The following is a 19,357-nucleotide window of genomic DNA, read 5'->3' on the forward strand; positions in this document are numbered from 1 at the left end:
GAGCACTTGAGACAATATTAACACACTACAGGGAGAAGAAGACGTAGAGACAATATTAACACACTACAGGGAGAAGAGGAGATGTAAAGACAATATTAACACACTACAGGAGGAGAAGAGGAGACGTAGAGACAATATTAACACACTACAGGGAGAAGAGGAGACGTAGAGACAAATATTAACACACTACAGGGAGAAGAGGAAGCTGTAGAGACAATATTTTAACACACTACAGGAGAAGAGGAGACGTAAAGACAATATTAACACACTACAGGAGAAGAGGAGACGTAGGAACAATATTAACACACTACAGGAGAAAGAGGAGACGTAGAGACAATATTAACACACTTACAGGGAGAAGAGAGATGTAGAACAATATAACACCTACAGGGAGAAGAGGAGACGTAGAGACAATATTAACCACACTACAGGGAGAAGAGGAGACGTAGAGACAATATTAACAACACTACAGGGAGAAGAGGAGATGTTAAGACGAATATTAAACACACTACAGGAGAAGAGGAGACGCCGTAGAGACAAATTAACACACACAGGGAGAAGAGGAGACGTAAGACAATATTAACACACTACAGGGAGAAGAGGAGACGTAGAGACAATATTAACACCACTACAGGGAGAAGAGGAGACGTAGAGACAATATTAACACACTACAGGGAGAAGAGGAGACGTAGAGACAATATTAACACACTAGCAGGAGAAGAGGAGTCGTAAAGGACAATATTAACACACTACAGGAGGGAGAAGAGGAGACGTAAAGACAATATTAACACACTACAGGAGGAGAAGAGGAGACGATATAGAGACAAATTTAAACCACTACAGGGAAAGAGATTGTAGAGACAATTTATAACACACTACAGGAGAAGAGAGAGGTAGAGACAATATTAACACACTACAGGGAGAAGAGGAGACGTAGAGACAATATTAACACCACTACAGGGAGAAGAGGAGGAATGTAAAGACAATATTAACACACTACAGGAGGAGAAGAGGAGAACGTAGAGACAATATTAACACACTACAGGAAGAAAGATGTAGAACAATATTAACACCACTACAGGAGAAGAGGAGACGTAGAGACAATATTAACACACTACAGGGAGAAAGAGATGTAGAGACAATATTAACACACTACAGGGAGAAGAGGAGACGTAGAGACAATATTAACACACTACAGGGAGAAAGAATGTAGAGACAATTTTAACACACACAGCACATATGTCAGAAGTCAAGGCCCGCGGGCCACATCCGGCCCGCGAGAAGGTTATTATTTCTTATTATCTGAGTCCCGTCTAGGTGGGATTGTGATAGTATGGCTCTAGTCCTCTTTTATAACTCTATTCTATTTTATAGTGATTTAGGGATGGGACCTAGTGAGATATCTTACTCGCTCCGTCATAGCGCTCTAATACTCGATCTAGCTAAAGAGCCGTGGGCTGGAGTGCAGATGTTCCCATCTCCCTAATGCTCTAATTCTGAATAGTCTCGCAGTTCGGAAAAGAGCTTTATTACATGTACTCAGTCCACCCTTTATGGCAATCTAATTCTTATAGAGCTAGGCTTAGTGTTGGTTGATGCGCTCTACTACCCACACTGCTATAGCTCAATTCGGATATGGTAGATAGGTAGATGTCTAGTTCCTCCCTTTGTGGCCTCTAATCTGATGAGAGGTGTCGCAGTGGAGATCCTAGTCTATCCCAGTGTGAGTGGCCTTCTGAATATGGATATGTAAGTGGGCTGTAGATTGTCTAGTCTCCCGTTTAGGCTCTAATTTCTTATAGTGTTAGCGATGGTTGCCCGCATAAGATGATCTAGTTCTCCTTTGTATTATAACTCACCTCAATATGCCAGTCTATAGTGTGTAGCTAGGGGGTGCTAGATGTCTAGTCCCCTTATGGCTTCTAATTCGTGACATAGTGCGATCAGGGAGTAGACATGGTATTAATGATTCTTAGTTTTAACTCTCCTTCAATGGGCTCTAATCTGATAGTGTTAGATGGACACCGATTATGTACATCCATATTAATGTGCCTAAAACAGAAAGTCTGATAGTGGTTTTGGTGGTTGATGTCTAGTTCTCCCTTGTATGGGCTCTAATGTGGGATAGTGGATCAATGTGGGTCATGAGAAACCTGGTCTAGTCTCCTTTGTGCTCCTAATCTGATGGTGGAGTGGGTGATATCTAGTATCCCGTATGACTTCTAATCTGATATGGTATGCCTGGCTTGAGTGTGCTGAGGTTCTCTCTTATTGCACTCATAACAATGTAGTGGTGTAAGGTAGCTGGTATGTTGTACTAGTCTCCCTTGTGGCTGCTAACTGCGTAGATAGTGGTTTTGGGTTTGATTAATGTGTCGTAGTCTCCCTTATTCGAGCTGCGTAAATCGGGATTAACGTGTGTACTGCGCTGTAGATGTCTAAGTCTGCCCTTGTGGCTTCAAATCTTATATAGAAGGAGTGGGTTGGTAAGATGTCTTCTAGTCTCCCTTTTATCATAGCGTGCGAATCTTGTGATTAGGTTCGTAGTGTGGTTCTAGATGTGTGCGTATGTCTGCGCCTGTATATGAGCAGTGCGAATCTGATTAGTGGAGTGCGGCTGTAATGTCTAGTCTCGCCTAAGGACTCCGAATCTGATATGGTAGCCTGGCTGGTAGAAGTCTAGTCTCCTTTGATTAACTTCTAGAGTTATAGTAGATAGTTGAATTGAGGATGTCTAGTCTCCTTTAAACTCTAACTGATAGTGGTAGTGGTTGGGAGATGTCTAGTCTCCTTTATAAACCAATCTCGATAGTGGTTAGTGGTGGTAGAGTGTTCTTAGTTACCGCTTTGTGGCACAGGTCTGATAGTGTGTGGGTTGGTAGGATGTCTAGTCTCCTTTATAAACTCTAATCTGATAGTGGTAGTGGGGTAGATTTTTTTTGTTTCTAGTCTCCTTTATAACTCTAATCTGATAGTTGCTTAGTGGGTGCTAGATGTCTAGTCCTCCCATATGGGCTCTAATAGTGAATGGTAGTGGGCTGAGGTAGATTGTCTAGTCTCCGTTATGCTCTAAATCTGATAGTTGCGTTTTTGTGGTGGTTGATGTCTAGTCTCACTTTATGGCTCTAATCTGATGGTGGTAGATGTGGTAGATGTCTAGTCTCCTTTGTGCTCCTGAATATGCATGTGGTATGGGGTTGTAGCATAATGCGAGTATCCCTAGACTACTAATCTGAGAGTGTATTGTGGTGGTAGATGTCTAGTCGCCTTTATAACTCTAATTGCGTGATATTAGTGGGCTGTAGATGTCTAGTCCCTTGATATTAACTCTAATCTGATAGTTGTAAGGGGGCTGTAGATGTATACTCTCCCTAATGGCTCTAATCTGATTGTGTTGTAGTGGTTGCGTAAGTCTAGTCTCCTTATAAACTCTAATCTGATAGTTGTAGTGGAGCTAGGTAGTTGTCTATTCTCCCTTTGGCATCTAATCTGATATTTTAGTGGCGTTGGTAATGTCGAGTCTCCCTTGTTGCTCTAATCTCATAGTGGTAGTGAGTGGTCGATGTCTATCCCCGCTTGTGGCTTCTAATGCTGATATGAGAGCTGGTAGATGTCTAGTCTCCCTTGTGGCTCTAATCTGATAGTGGTTGTGGGTTGGTAGATTCGTAGTCTCCCTTGTGGCTCTAATCTGATAGTGGTAGTGGCTGGTAGATAGTCTAGTCTCCCTAATGGCTCTATAGGCTGATGATGTAGTGGCGGTAGAGTCAATTCTCCTTTTATGGCTCTAATCTGATAGTGTTTTGTGGTGGTTGATGTCTAGTCTCCTTTATGGCTCTAATCGTGATAGTGGTAGAGGGGTAGATGATCTTAGTCTCCTTGTGCGTGTCTAATATTGAAATGGTGGTAGTGGGGTGTAGATATCTAGTATCCCGTATGACCCTAATCTGATAGCTGGTAGTGGGCTGGTAGCATGTCTATCTCCTTTATGCCTCTAATCTGAGAGGTTGTAGTTGAGGCTGGTAGTGGTCTAGTCTCCCTGTGGCGCTAATCTGATAGTGGTTGTGGGTTGGTAGATGTCTAGGTCTCCCTTGTGGCTCTAATCTGATAGTTTGTAGTGGGCTGGTAGATGTCTAGTCTCCCTTGTGGCTCTAGAGTCTTATGAAGTGTAGTGGTTGGTAGATGTGCTAGTCTCCTTTATACTCTAATTCTAGATAGTGTAGTGGGTTGTAGATATCTAGTATCCCGTTATGACTCTAATCTGATAGTGGTAGTGGCTGGTAAGTCTAGTTCTCCTTTATAAAACTCTAATCTGATTAGTGGTAGTGGTGCTATGAGTCGTAGTCTCCCGTTATGGCTCAATCTGATAGTGGTAGTGGGCTGTAGGATGTCTAGTCTCCTTTATGGCATCTAATCTGATAGTGTTTTGTGGTGGTTGATGTCTAGTCCCTTATGGCTCTGAATCTGATGGTGGTAGATGTGGTAGATGTCTAGTCCCTTTGTGCTCTAAATATGATGGTGGTGAGTGGGTTTGGAGATAATCATTAGATATCCCTTATGACTCTAATCTGATAGTGGTAGTGGTGCTAGAAAATGTTCTAAGTCTCCCTTATGGCTCTAATCTGATAGGGGGTAGTGGGGGGTAGAATGTCTAGTCTCCCTAATGGCTCGTAATCTTGATAGTGTAGTGGGGTCGTAATCTGTCTAGTCTCTGTGATGGCTCTAATCTGATAGTGGGTTGTGTGGTTGATGTCTAGTCTCCTTTATGAGCTCTAATCTGGAGTAAGTGGTAGATATGGAGATGTTCTAGCTCCCTGTGGCTCTAATCTGATAGTGCGTTGGTTGTTTAGATGTCTTAGTCTCCCTTGTGGCTCTAATTATGATAGTTGTGAGTGGCTGGTAGATGCTCTAGTCTCCCTTTGTGCTCTAAATCTTATAGTGTAGTTTGGCTGGTAGATGTCTTAGGTCTCCTTTATAAAACTCTAGATCTTATAGTGGCTATGTGTGCTAGAATGTCTAGTCATCCCTTATGCTCATAATCTGATATAGGTAAGTGGGCTGGATAGATGTCAGTCTCGCCTAAATGGCTCTATCTTGATAGTCGGTAGTGGGGTGCGAGAGTCTAGTCTCCTTTATGGACTCGTATCTGATAGTGAGATGTGAGATGTCTATCTCCTTTGTGGGCTCTGAAAATATGGTGGGAGTGGGGTTGTAGATATCTAGATCCCGTATGACTCTAATCTGATCAGGGTAGTGGGCTGGTAGATGTCTATCTCCTTTTATGCCTCTAATCTGATAGTGGTAGTGAGCTGTATGTCCTAGTTCTCCCTTGTGGCTTCTAATCTATAGTGGTTTGGGTTGGTAGATGTCTAGCTCCCTTATCGGTCTAATCTGGATAGGGTAGTGGGCTGGTTAGATGTCTAGGTCTACCTCTATATGGCTCTAATCTGATATGGTTATGTGGGCTGGTAGATGTCTAGCTGCTCCTTTATAACTGCTTAATCTGAAAGTTGGGAGTGGATTGGTAGATGTCTAGATTACTCCTTATAACGTCTAATCTGATAGTGGTAGTGGGTTGTACGATGTCTAGTCTCCTTTATAACTCTCAATCTATAGGGTAGTGGTGTTAGATGTCTAGTTCCGCTTGTGTCACTTAATCTGATAGTGGTTGTGAGTTGGTAGATGTCTAGTCTCCTTTATAACTCTAATCTGATATGGTAGGTGGTTGGTAGGATGGTCTAGGTCTCCTTTATAACTCTAATCATGATTAGTGGTGAGTGGGGTGCTAGATGCTCTAGTCCCCTGTATGGCCTAATCTGATCAGTGGTAGTGGCGGTAGATGGTCTAGTCTCCTTTGATGGCTCTAATCTGATATGTTTTGTGGTGGTTGATGTCTAGTCTCCTTTATGCTCTAATTCTGATTGGTGGTAGATGTGTGTAGAGTCTAGTCTCCTTTTGTGGCCTGCGTAATATGATGCCGGTATGGGTTGTAGATATGCTAGTAGTCCATTATGACTCTAACTGATAGTGCAGGGGTGGTAGACTGTCTAGTCGCTTTATAACTCTAAATCTGAGTAGTGTAGTGGCTGGTAGTAATGTCAGTCTCCCTAATGGCTCTAATCTGATATTGTAGTGGTTTGGTAGATGTCTTAGTCTCCTTTAAACTTCTAATCTGAGTAGTGTAGTGGGCTGGTAGATGTCTAGTCTCCTTTATAACTCTAATCTGATAATGGTAGGGGCTGGTAGAAAATGTCTAGTTCTCCCTTGTGAGCTCTAAGCTATAGTGGTAGTGGGTTGGCGTAGAGATGTCTAGTCTCCTATATAAACTCTAATCCTATAGTGGTGAGTGGGCTGGTAGATGTTTAGGTCCCCTAATGGCGCTAATCTGATGAGTTGGTAGTGGACGGTGGTAGATGTCTAGTCTCCTTTATGCCTCTAATCTGATGATGGTTTTGTGGTGGTGATGTCTAGTCTCCTGTATGGCTCTAATCTGAAGTGGTAGATGTGGTAGATGTCTAGTCTCCTTTTGGCTCTAATGATGGTGGTAGTGGGTTAGATATCTAGTATCCCTTATGACTCTAAATCTGATAGTGGTAGTGGCGGGCTAGATGTCTAGTCTCCCTTATGGCTCGTTAATCTGATAGTCTTAGTGGGCTGCGTAGATGTCTAGTTTCTCCCTAATGGCTTCTAATCTGATAGTGGCGTAGTGGGGTCGTAGATGTCTAGTCTTCTTTATGGCTCTAATCTGATAGTGGTTTTGTGGTGCGTTGACGTTCTAGTCTCACTTTATGGCTCTCAATCTTGATAGTGGTAAGATATGGTAGATTTCTAGTCTCCCTTGTGGCTCTAACTGATAGTGGTTGTGGGTTGGTAGATGTCCTAGTCTCCCTCTGTGGCTCTAATATGGATAAGTTGTAGTGGCATGGTAGATGTCTAGTCTCCCTTGTGGCTCTAATCTATAGTGGTAGTGGCGTGAGGTTGTAGATGTCTGAGTCTCCTTTATTACGTCTAATCTTATAGTGGAGTGGGGTGCTAGAGTTGTCTTAGTCTCCCTTATGGCTCTAATCTGATAGTGTAGTGGGCTGGTATTATGTCTAGTCTGTCCCTAATGGCTCTAATCTGATAGTGGTAGTGGGTGTTAGATGTTATAGTCTCCTTTATGGCTCTAATCTGATATGGCTAGATGTGTAGATGTCTAGTTCTCCTTTGTGCGCTTAATATGATGGTGGGTAGTGGGGTTGTAATATCTAGTATCCGTGAGTGGACTCTAATTCTGATAGGGTAGTGGGCTGGTAGATGTCTAGTCTCCTTTATGCCGTCTAATGCTGATAGTTGTATGAGCCTGGTAGTTGTCTAGTCTACCCTTGGCTCTAATCTGATAGTGGTTGTGGGATGGTGCGTAGATTTCTAGTCTTCCCTTATGGCGGCTAATCTTGAATAGTGGTAGGCGGCTGGTAGATGTCTAGTCTCCCTAATGCTCTATCTGATAGTGGTAGTGGGCTGGTTAGATGTCTAGTCTCCTTTTATAACTCTAATCTGTGATTAGTGTAGTGGGTTGGTAGATGTCTAGTCCCTATTTATAACTCTAATCTGATGAGTGGTAGTTGGTGGTAAGATGTCTAGGTCGTCCTTTATAACTTAATTCTGATAGTATGGTATGGGTGTAGAGTTAGTTCCGCCTTGTCTGTCACTAAATCTGATAGTGCGTTGATGGGTTGGTAGATGTCTAGTCTCCTAATAACTGCAATCTGATAGTGGTAGTGGGTTGGTAGAATGTCTAGTCTCCTTTATAGACGTCTAATCTGATAGGTAGTGGGTGCTAGATGTCTAGCTCCCTTATGCCTAAATCTAAGTGGTATATGGGCTGGTAATGTCTAGTCTCGCTTTAGCTCTTAATCCTGATAGTGGTTTTGTGGTGGTTGATGTCTTAAGTCTCCTTTATGCTCTGTATCTGATGGTGGTAGATGGGTAGATGTCTAGTCTCCTTATGTGGCTGCTGAATATGATGGGTGTTAGTGGTTGTAGATATCTAGTATCCATTATGACTCATCTAATTCTGATTAGTGGCAGTGGAGTGGTAGAATGTCTAGTCGCCTTTTATAACTGCGTGAATCTGATAGTGGTTAGTGGCTGGTAGATGTCTAGCTCTGCGCGCTAATGCTCTTAATTGATAGTTGTAGTGTTTGCGTAGATGTCTAGTCTCCCTTTATAAACTCTCTAATCTGATAGTGGTAGTGGGCTGGTAAGTCATAGTCTCCTTTATAACTCTAAATCTGATAACTAGGTAATCGGGCTGTAGAAGTCTAGTCTCCCTGGTGGCTTCTAGATCTAGTAAATGGTAGTGGTTGGTAGAGTCTAGTTCTCCTTTACTTAACTCTATTGATAGTGGTAGTGGGCTGGTAGATGTTAGTTCGGCCCTAATGGCTCTAATCTGATAGTGGAGTGGGTGGTAGATGTCTAGTCTCCTTAATGGCTCTATCCTGATAAGGTGTTTTGTGGTGGTTGATGTTCTAGTCTCCTTTATGGGCGCCTAATCTGAGTGAGTGGTAGATGTGGTAGATGTCTATTCTCCTTGTGCGCCTAAATGGATGGTGGTAGTGGATTGTAATATCTATATCCCGTATGACTCTAATCTGATAGTGGTATGGGCTGTAATGTCTAGTCTCCCTTTGCTCTATCTTGATAGTGTAGGGGTCGGTAGATGTCTAGTCTCCGTTTATGGCTCTAATATGATTGGTGTAGTGGGGGTCGTAGATATCTAGTATCCCGTATGACTCTAACTGATAGTGGTAGTGGGCTGGTAGATGTCTGGCTCTCCTTTATAAACTCTAATCTGATAGTGGATAAGGGTGCTAAATGTCGATATCTCCCTGATGGCTTCTAATCTGATATAGGGTAGTGGCTGGTATAATCTGAGACTATCTATTATTGAAATCTAGAAGTCTAGACACTCCTTTATGCTGCTTAGAGTGCTGGATAGCTGATATATAAAGCTGGGGTTGATGTGATAGTCTCTATGGCTTTAATCTGATGTGTAGATGTCGTAGATTGTCTAGTCTCCTTTTGCTAAAGACATTAATAATGATACTATAGTGTGGAACTGTAAAGAAAATTCGTGAGCCTCCATTCAATATAAAACTCTGAGCAGTCTATAGATGAAGTATGTATGGGATGACTGAGATTGTCTAGTCTCCCTAAGCTCTACTGATACTCGTCTAAGAATGTCGTTTCGGGATCAGGACTAGTCTATGTCTCCCTTTACTACACTTTAATCACCTCCCTAATCTCCCTGGGATAGTGACAGAAGGAGAGGGAGAGAAAGATATATTATGTGTGAGAGAACGAGAGAGTGAGTGAAAGGAAAGAGGGAGCGTGCTGTGTGGTTTGTAGAGAGAGAGATAAACAGGAGGAGTTGAACAGGCGGAGGGGTAATCCTGCATTGAATTTGAGACCAATTTACTGGCCTGAGTGCAGAAACCCACAGGAGAGAATCATGGGGCAGAACAAAGCTCTGATCAATAATAATCCTCCCTCTCTCTCCAGTTGGTTAGCTCTGCTAACTTCCACACCTTCCACTGACTTCAACCTGACAAGACACAAGTCCAGCCCAACAAGTGCTGTGTGTGTGTGTGTGTGAGAGAGTGTGTGTACTGTGTGCATGTCTGTGTGCAGTGTGTTTGGTTACCTGGGCATCTGTACGAAGAGTGACTTGTTCGCCTGACTTGATCACTCATGAGTGTGGTACAGAGAGCATCAAATCCGTGTGTCTCACATTGACGACAGCATAGTACAGCGATCGTGTGTGTGGGGGTGTTATTCTCCGTTGTCCTAAATCCAACATCCTCATTTGCCTAATTAAAACAGAGCCTGCCGAAGTTCCCTACCAGCGTAGAGCTGTTTGTTCCTCATCCCTCCTTCTCCTTCTCCTCTCCTCCCTCCGCTCCTCCCTTCCAACGAGCCAGTCAAAAGCAAAAGAGAGGGATGGAATACAGAGATAGGTGAATAGAGAGAGAGAGTGCATCGACACTCCTGTTTTGTACCAGTGGTACTATTCACTTACTATCCGTCATTTTTCAAATGACTGCGATTCCTCTGCTTCGTTTCATCCAGTATTCTCTGTGCCCAGAGGGACTAGTCCTCCCTCAGGCAGTGAACACAACACACACAGCCCCTGTCTTACCATCACCAGTCCAGGGTAATCAATCTCATCTGCTTATTAAGCCTGACACCACTTGCTTTACCTCACACCTACAACATGTAGATTTACCTTTAAAACCCCTAGCTTTACCTCACACCTACAACATGTCGATTTACCTTTAAAACCCCTAGCTTTACCTCACACCTACAACATGTCGATTTACCTTTAAAACCCCTAGCTTTACCTCACCCCTACAACATGTAGATTTACCTTTAAAACCCCTAGCATTACCTCACACCTACAACATGTAGATGTACCTTTAAAAKCCCTAGCTTTACCTCACACCTACAACATGTAGATGTACCTTTAAAACCCCTAGCATTACCTCACACCTACAACATGTAGATTTACCTTAAAAACCCCTAGCATTACCTCACACCTACAACATGTAGATTTACCTTTAAAACCCCTAMCATTACCTCACACCTACAACATGTAGATGTACCTTGAAAACCCACAGTATATGGCCTATTGATTTACTAAATGTGCAGAATAAATTGCACAGAAACCAACGGTGTGGAAATCTTCCTTTAAGGTCAATATTTATCTCAAATATAGTTGAATTCTAATTCCATTCCTTTCAATAGAGAATAAGGACAGCGGGGAAAGGTAAGCTATTGCATACCAAGGTCTTATATAAATAGCCAGAGGGTTGAGGAGACTAAGGTGAGAGGTTCAGATGGAGCACTGGTTCTCTGAGGACCAGGCAGCACACATGCATTACTGCACTGCACAGACAGTACATTAACTACRCTCCCACACGCAGTCAATCAAGTATGCACATATACACAAACAAACACGTATGGTCACGCTTGCTCGCACACACGCGCACACAAAAACAAACAAACACACATGAACTCTCCCACCCACACCAGGCAGGCAGAGCCAGCATTAATATTCTGTTGGTTGATTCACTAGCTCCAGCTGGAGATGGAGACCGCCTGGGACCTGGGGATCGATACACAGCCAGGCAGGCAGAGCAGCCAGGCAGAGCAGCCAGGCAAAGCAGCCAGGCAGAGCAGCCAGGCAGAGCAGCCAGGCAGAGCAGCCAGGCAGAGCAGCCAGGGATCATCTGACAGGACCAGCTCCGTATGTCCCTCAGCCTCAGCATCACAGATACCAGGCCTCCGCAGAACTGCCCCACAGAGACACCGGAGTGCACTGAAGCTAACCGCCATGGCTAATACGCTCTTCCTGTCTGGCACACTGCACACACCCCTGGTTGTTCCCCCGCATGCTGAGAGCACATGTGCTGATACATTCAATTCACCACGTCTCTTGCGCCCTCACTCATACATACCTCACACCAGCAAAATACATGCTAAAACATATAAATACTGTACACACACTGCTGATATGCCGGCCCGCTGATATGCCTGCCTGCGGGACCATATCATTACCACTGAACTCTCCTGTAGGGAATCGCCTTGGTATTATCAGTCACTAACACATGGGCCTGTGCCATTCCTCAACACTATGAAGGGAGCTGCCTGTACAGCACTGTAACCAAGGTTCAATACCATAAGGAGATGGCAGCGGCGGGTCTTGAGTTACGCACMCAGGTTCACCAATGAGTGCTTGAAGCCCTGTGACACAGAAGCCACAGGGGTAAGAGCACTATCTGTGGACCACAGCGTAAGAGTGCTAAGTGCAGTGTGTCCTACCTCCTGAACCTTCACTTTATTTTCCCCGTCCCCTCTAGGCACTCTTTTTCATTGACCCAGATCTTCATTCCATTACTCTAACCCATAACCCACTTGCCACTATTTGCCGCCGTTTGCTGCTATTTTTCAGCCATTTTATCCTCAACCTCTATAGTATGTCTTTTCTATTTGCCTTTCCTTCCACATCCATCCATGTATTTGACTTCCATCCCTCGATCACCTCGGTTCCCTCTCTTTTGGTGCTGAAGGGTAAATGAAGAGCGCGGGGCCCCAGTAGAGAGAGCAGACAGTCCGCGCACCATCGCTCATTTCTGTCAGTCTACCTTGCCTTRTCCCCATGCCCCTAGCCACAGAATAAATACACTTTAAAAATCACCCTGCACACTGCACTTTATTACTGTTAAATGAGGAGTCCTGGGAATAACCCAGCCAGGGCTGGCCCAGCCACTCTCCATACAGTCCAGTATATCTAACCTATACCCTGAGCATCTCCCTCAGTCAGTGTACACACAGCTCTGGCCTTTCACTCCCCTTCTCATTGGCTCAGCCTCCAGGCAGGAAGTGGTTGGGGCTTTTTCCTCAGTTCAGCCTGTTCGATGACCTTCTCYGGGAGAGGTGTCTGGTGCAGACACAGCTGCTCTTAAGCCCACAGAGCAGAGCTCCAGCACAGGGGTCAGAGGACAACCCTAAACCGCTGCATGTTGGCACACCCATGGGTGTTGAATCCCAAATCYGGTCTTTAAATGAATCCAAGTCGTCTTTAAATAGCCTTGACCACAACACGGAGGCTCAACATCCACACAGATAACAAACATGAATGGGAGAAAGGAAATTCTCCTTTTTTCTCCTGAAGATTCCTCTCCGCAAAGAGAACTATCTGAACTTCTATTCTTCTTCATTCCCTCCAGTCAGACATGTATTATTCTAGGTTTACCTCGCCTTGTCCCTCTCCTCTGTCAAGGTTRGAGTGTTTCCAAGGTTTCCAAACCTTGAGAGAGGGTTACCTTTAACACAAGAAATAGAGATTTAAATCTCAAGGTCTGTTGTCTGAGCCCTGCAAAATTGAATAGAGGTTGGGGATTATTGAACAATAAACACACTGTTTGGAAAGACAGAGGGCTGTCTGACTCTCTGGTTCTTTGGATTGTACTCCTTGTGGACTGATTGATCTATTCTCTTGCCCCTATAACGGTGTCCTGTCACAGAGGGAGGGGAGTGACGGAAGAGTGTTCTTCTCAAAATGACTATTGTATTGTTGCGTTTTCCATTAGTGGATGATTCCAACAGAACAGAATGTAGCTAGATACACAAATCCCTGAAATCTGCTTTTTAGGCTTTTAGGCTGTCCTATTCATTGTTGATACCCAGACGCACACAGACGATGGAAAGGAAAAGACTGCAACATTTTTTTTGAAAAATGGTGAACCGAATCAAGGCTTTTTAAAAAGACGGAATTACTCACTGAGAAATATTGCAAATGCTTGAATCCATTACTCAGTTATCTGTATATCATGTCTGTCCTCTAAGCTGTTTTGCGATTTTGTCTTTGAAATGGCCTCGTCACCTCCTTGAAGACTGCGGGGGAGACATTAGGCCTAATTCATCTCATCTCCTCAGGTGTTGAACAAGGAGACTGACTGGGTCATGGTTTAATGTCTAGTCTGTCTTGTTCAGTCTGTATCCTAGGTTGGGTATAAAGACCACTTTACAGTGTAGGTGTGTGCTTACAATTTTCAGGTTAAATAGCGCAGCATGACAATCGTTACTCTGGCTGGCTGGGTGATTGTGCTATGTGGGATAATACAAAAGCATTACATTCCATAGGTACTACAGCATAGTTTTGTATTGAGGAATGAGGGTACCTTCATTTGAGAAATTCTGCCAGTGTGTTGATGCCTTTCTGATGAAGGGGACCTGACTGAATGACACAGAGTATATAGCAATTCCACCTCTGCTTCCAAGCCTCTTGTATCCACACACAGACAGACAGACAGACAGACAGACAGACAGACAGACAGACAGACAGACAGACAGACAGACAGAACCTTTCCTAACAGATCTTTGTTAAGAACTCTATTCTTTCACCCTCCTCTTCACTGAGTCCTTGAAACTGTCTCTCGGATGTATAGCTCGGTTCTTTTTCATCAAATCTCTTATATTCCAAGGCAGGAAAACAAGACAAGCTCCTTATTTTCCTCCTCGCTTTTAACCCCCCAAAAAAGAGCATAGCAACAAAGCCCTTCGTTTCTTCGCAAGCAAACCAATAACCCTCTACCCATCATGCCTTTCTCTAGCAGGAAACGCGCTGTGTCAACATTATCAGGCCGGGCGGTGAGATAACCTCCGSTGAGGTGGGCAACAGGGCTATTATCTAGGAAAACACAGAAGCCAGGCTTCAATCAAACCCCTGGGGCTACAGCCCTGAAAGGACCTCTCACCCACACACGCCACACTGACCGATACCACAGCCCAGTCACTCAAACCTACTAKCACAGCACGGAGATGACGATCGCCGAAGTATAGAGAGGAAGTCCGTACTCAACCCCATTCCCAAATAGAACAACTGTCATGGCTGYCGGCCCACCAAATCTGCWCCATTGCCAYAATGCCMGTATAAAGACGGCTGGCCGACTGTCAACTGTACACAGRATCTGTCCTCGTTGGACTTACCCGAGGCGTTCTTCAGGTAGCCGTTGGAGTCCACTGTAGTGTAGCTGACGTATGGCCCAGGCTGGTTCACACCAAACGGCTGCAAGGTCAGAACACCCACAGCATTAGAGTAGAACACATATATCAGTGACCCATTCTCCCTGAAACAACAGATCTCRCCACCATGTAAATTCTCAACACAGACGCCCAAGTCTGACACAGACATCTGTCCTCCTCCATGACCTGCCTCAGAGGTTTTGGCCGTGTGTACAGAGCGTGTGCAAACCATCCCTGACCTTTTTGAAGCCGGGGGGGGGGTCTGGGCGCTCTGCTCTGAGTCCTTTGGGTGAAATAAAAGAACAGGTCTAAGCCCTAGCTGGCTGGGTCCCAGCAGACAAAGAGACAGGCTACAGTGAGCCTGACATAGCAGCCAGCTCCATCACATCCTCTGCATTATGCAGTCATACCCACTGCTCCTGGTAATCCCTCAAAAATGGTAATGAACAGCACAATGTGGCYAATCGGATATGAATTTTTAAACGGTTCGGGGAAAATGAAAATGTGCCCCCCCAAACGTAAATTAGGCCTACGCTACGTAGCTTTCTCTGTATTTTCAAGGGAGGACTTGGGGAAAGTTTAGGCCTGAACAGAGTYATCATAKATMAAGTTACGTCACCTTCTGATTTAGAGCCCGGTGTAATCTTCTGGATGGGTTACCATAGATACCAGTCACCGATGCAGTACCACCTCTGAGCAGATTTTGAATGGTCCTTCTCATTGAGGTAGCCCTTTACAGATATCTACTGAATTTATTCAAAAAAGCACAACCAATTTTATTCTCAAGCTGATGCACTCCAAAGCCACATAGATGGTAGACCTCACGTTACATAAGTTAATCACTGAGATGGCGTGGAATGACACTTATACTGACGAACCTAATGTTTTGTACACTCAGTGCATGTATTGCGATTCTCATGATTCTATATGTATTGCGATTCGATACTGTGACTCTTTTGCCGTTGGACGTTCAAACATATTGCTCGCCATATGTCTGCTGCGGACGGAACAGGAGAGAGCCATGAGAAAACCCGTTTTGATCAGTCGTGGAAATGAAAGTGCTTAAAACGAATTGGCTCCCTGTTTAAAAAGAAGATGGAGAACAAGCTATGAAGGGGAACATTCTGGAGTTTTGGTTAACGTACGGCCAACTAGCGCAAAAATAATATTGCGATACCGTCAAAAATAATCAAATACATTTCCCCACCCACCACTAGTACTGTGGGGAAACGGTTCTCCGCATGCTATAGGGTGATCTCTGCAGAGCGGGAAATGACTGAGTGGTCGTATGGAGGCTGTATTATCTCTCCATTATGGGCCGGTGACGCCTAATGAAGAGAGCTTTCTGTCTGCCTCGGTTTTAACAGCCTAATGAAAACTATGGCAGCCTGTTAAGAGTGTGCAGCCAGACTCCCACACCGACAGACACAGTACTGTCATATATATGGCATGTGTAGGCCTATAGCTTCACCAGACTGAACAGTTGTACTGTACTGGGATTGGAAATTGAACAGAAGTTCTGTGGAAACTAAAGGGAGAGGAGGTGGATAGTGATAGACAACGAGACAATAGGTGGGAAGATAGACAGAAGAGGGTTAGAGTGATAGATGTGAGGGACTTAAGGAGGAGGAGAGCGGTGAAAGCAGCCCAAAGCTCCAGACATGGGCTCGATCAATCACCCGGCTGAATCAGGCAATGGGGGGGTGAGTGTGAGCGGACACACAGTGGAGAGGCAAACACAAACACTACGACAGGACCAGCACCAAGCCTGTCTGTCACAAGCCCTGGGGATGAGGGACTATCACATTTTATATTTTTTGCCATTTAGCAGARGCTCTTACAGGACCAAGATGGTCAGACTGACTAGTTACAAGATAAGCCTTTTCACTTTCTCAAAATGTTTCTATCCTTTTTATCTTTCATTTCAATATCTTTCATTTCAATGTACCTCTTCGGCTATCTTTTTTTCATTGTGGTTACAATGCACACGCATACACAGAGGCACTAGTCTTACCTTGACGTTTCCCGGGCAGTCGTTAGAACAGAGTCCACTAAGCACTGAGGAGGAGAAAAGGAAGACTGATTAGCTAGCAACAGGGACTTGATTTGTCTTACACAATCCCATACAGATTTGTCTGTGACTAACAACACGGCTAAATGAGTTAGACGCTGTATGGATAATGACGTCATCCCTGTAGGAAAACCCGAACTTGGTAGACTTAAGATAGACCTGCAGTGCTTATATTGTTTTTCTGTGGACGCTTATTAAATGGGGAAGCTAAATAAATGCAGTCATTGCACTGTAAAAAAAAAAAAAAACAGGCAAAGAAATTGTATTTGAAAAAGTAATTGGTAGTAAAATGAACACAGAGAATAAATGAGCTCAATAATAAGCTGCAGGGGAAGTGTATGAGTATTTGTGTGCATATGGAGCAGCAAGGAAYAAATCCTGAATTCTTAATCAGCAATAAGATAAATTAATATATTAGCATACTAATTGGCTGGRGCTGGTAATTTGCACATTGAAGTTGAGCTGCTGAACACTTCTTTAATTAGGATCTACCATCATGCATGCGGTGTACTGCTGCACACTGTTTATCTGCATTAAGGAGTGCAGRCAGTCAAACAACCCCATTCAAAGTAAACACATGAAAGTTCTTCCTCTTTAGAGCTACTAGGCCTAGTCCCAGAGAGACCGACCGTCACTGTTGGACCATGTAGCCTACTCTATGGAATGTATGGATGTGTCTGACATTGGAATGAAGTGAGGCAATTGTTTATTTCTTTATGTACTTTTGACCCCRTTTTCTCCCCAATTTTGTGTTATCCAACTGGTAGTTACATTCTTGTCCCATCGCGGCAACTCCRGTACGGACACGGGAGAGGCCAATGTCGAGAGCCTTGCACCCTCCCGAAATATGACCCACTGCTTCTTGACACACTGCTCGCTTAACATGGAAGCCAGACGCACCAATGCGTCGGAGGAATCACCGTACAACTGGCGACAGTGTCAGCGTGCATGCCCCCGGCCCGCCGCAGGAGTCGCTAGGACAAGGACATCCCGGCCGGCCAAAGCCTCCCCTAACCCGGACGACGCTGGGCCAATTGTGCGTCGCCTCATGGGTCTCCCGGTCGCGGACGGCTGTGACACAGCCCGGGATTGAACCCGGATCTGCAGTGACGCCCCAAGCACTGCAGTGCCTTAGACCGCAGCGCCACTCGGGAGGCCTTGAGATGAGGCCCTTTGACCTATACGTGGAGCAATTTGTTGGGTTATACCTCTGTGGTCGATGGGATCGATACTGCCCATGTTGAAAGGTACATGTTCTGCTGCTGATTTCATCGGTTACAGACCTATTCAGGACATGAGAACGCAGATATCCATCTYATCAAACACTGACCTGGGCCCGGTTTCCCAAAAGCATCTTAAGGCCCAATTCATTGTTAAAACCATTGAGCTCAATTGTTCTAACGATGAACATAGCCTTAACATTKGTTTGGGAAACCGGGGCCTGGGATCAGGTCCAACACCTGTCAGCCGTGTGCAGGGGACAGAGCAGATCAATAGATCATAAAACGTTAGGCCTCTAAACCCAGAAGGGTGTTACTGTTTGCTCATTGAAAACCATGCTCGACACTGACCCAGTCTCTGCTTGGGATGAACCCATCTCATATAACTAAGGCTGCCCTCTCCAAATTCATTTCGATTTTTGGAACTCTTATATAAAAAATATAAAAATATATGTTTTAAAATGTAACCTGTATTACTATTCTCACCATGCCAAGTTCCCAGAAGGCCAAGTTCATTCCAATCCACACTGACCCGTGGTGTTGAGGTTGGATTAGAAACCCTTCTCTTTCCAAAGGATCATAACAACAAAGATCTGATCCCTAGTCACTAGTGGAGCCACTATGAAGAGGAGCTAGCGCAACATCTCTGGCTTGTTTAAAGGACTATGGGGACTGTGACTGTGTCGTAAATTGGTTAGTAGAATGGGTAAATCCAATCAATGGAGACTCCATAAAGTGCCTGACACAGGCAGTGATGCGTGGCTCAGGGAGAGAGACAAAGACGGGGAGCGTCAGTGACTGTGCCTCGCCGCTGTCCTTCACGAATCACTGGCCATGCTACTACTGCTCCAGGATGTGGATGCTTCTCTGTGTGCTTGGATAGACAACTCTCCCTCTCTGACTCTCACAGAGCAACCCCCCTTCCTTCTAAAAACCTAGTCTTTATTCACAGCTCCCTCACTTTTTCCTCTTCTGTTGTCATTCATTAAACTCATTCGCAACAGGTACCAAGTAAGGGTCACATACGGACCTGGGACCGCCAACACAGTAAATATTCAGGGTTTATCCAGAAATCCACAACTGTGCACACAGACACTGGTCTGCTGCCTCTACTCTATTGGATAGAGCTATTTGTCAGAGGGAGCTGTGACAAGGGCGATGGGACTTGCCCACTGAGGTGGAGGATGAAATGGACTGTCAGTGTATTCTGCTTGTGTACATCTGGGCCTGTGTACTAGTGTGTGTTCTTTGTGTGTACAGATGTAGGATCTTAAATTTGATSCAGTTTGCTACAGCAGGAAAATAATCTTATAGCAACAGGAAATTATATTTAATATATATTTTTTCTTCTCCCCAATTTCGTGGTATCCAATTGGTAGTTACAGTCTTGTCCCATCGCTGCAACTCCCGTACGGACTCGGGAGAGGTGAAGGTCGAGAGCTGTGCGTCCTCCGAAACACAACCCAGCCAAGCTGCACTGCTTCTTGTCAGAGGAAACCCC

The 19,357-nt window shown here is 44.6% G+C and overlaps 1 protein-coding gene across 1 annotated transcript in view; it reads right to left on the reverse strand.

Annotated features, from left to right (window-relative positions):
* LOC111974179 (T-cell immunomodulatory protein-like) overlaps positions 1-19,357 on the reverse strand; it is a 126,410-nt gene that overhangs the window by 14,451 nt on the left and 92,602 nt on the right. Inside the window, exons 13-14 of the mRNA XM_024001815.2 lie at positions 16,580-16,623; positions 14,530-14,608 (exon numbers count right to left, since the gene is read on the reverse strand). Of these exons, the coding sequence (XP_023857583.2) occupies positions 14,530-14,608; positions 16,580-16,623 (123 nt within the window). The remainder of the gene's footprint in view (positions 1-14,529; positions 14,609-16,579; positions 16,624-19,357) is intronic.

The sequence above is a fragment of the Salvelinus sp. IW2-2015 genome, linkage group LG15, assembly GCF_002910315.2.
Source record: "Salvelinus sp. IW2-2015 linkage group LG15, ASM291031v2, whole genome shotgun sequence".
Classification (NCBI taxonomy): Eukaryota; Metazoa; Chordata; class Actinopteri; order Salmoniformes; family Salmonidae; genus Salvelinus; species Salvelinus sp. IW2-2015.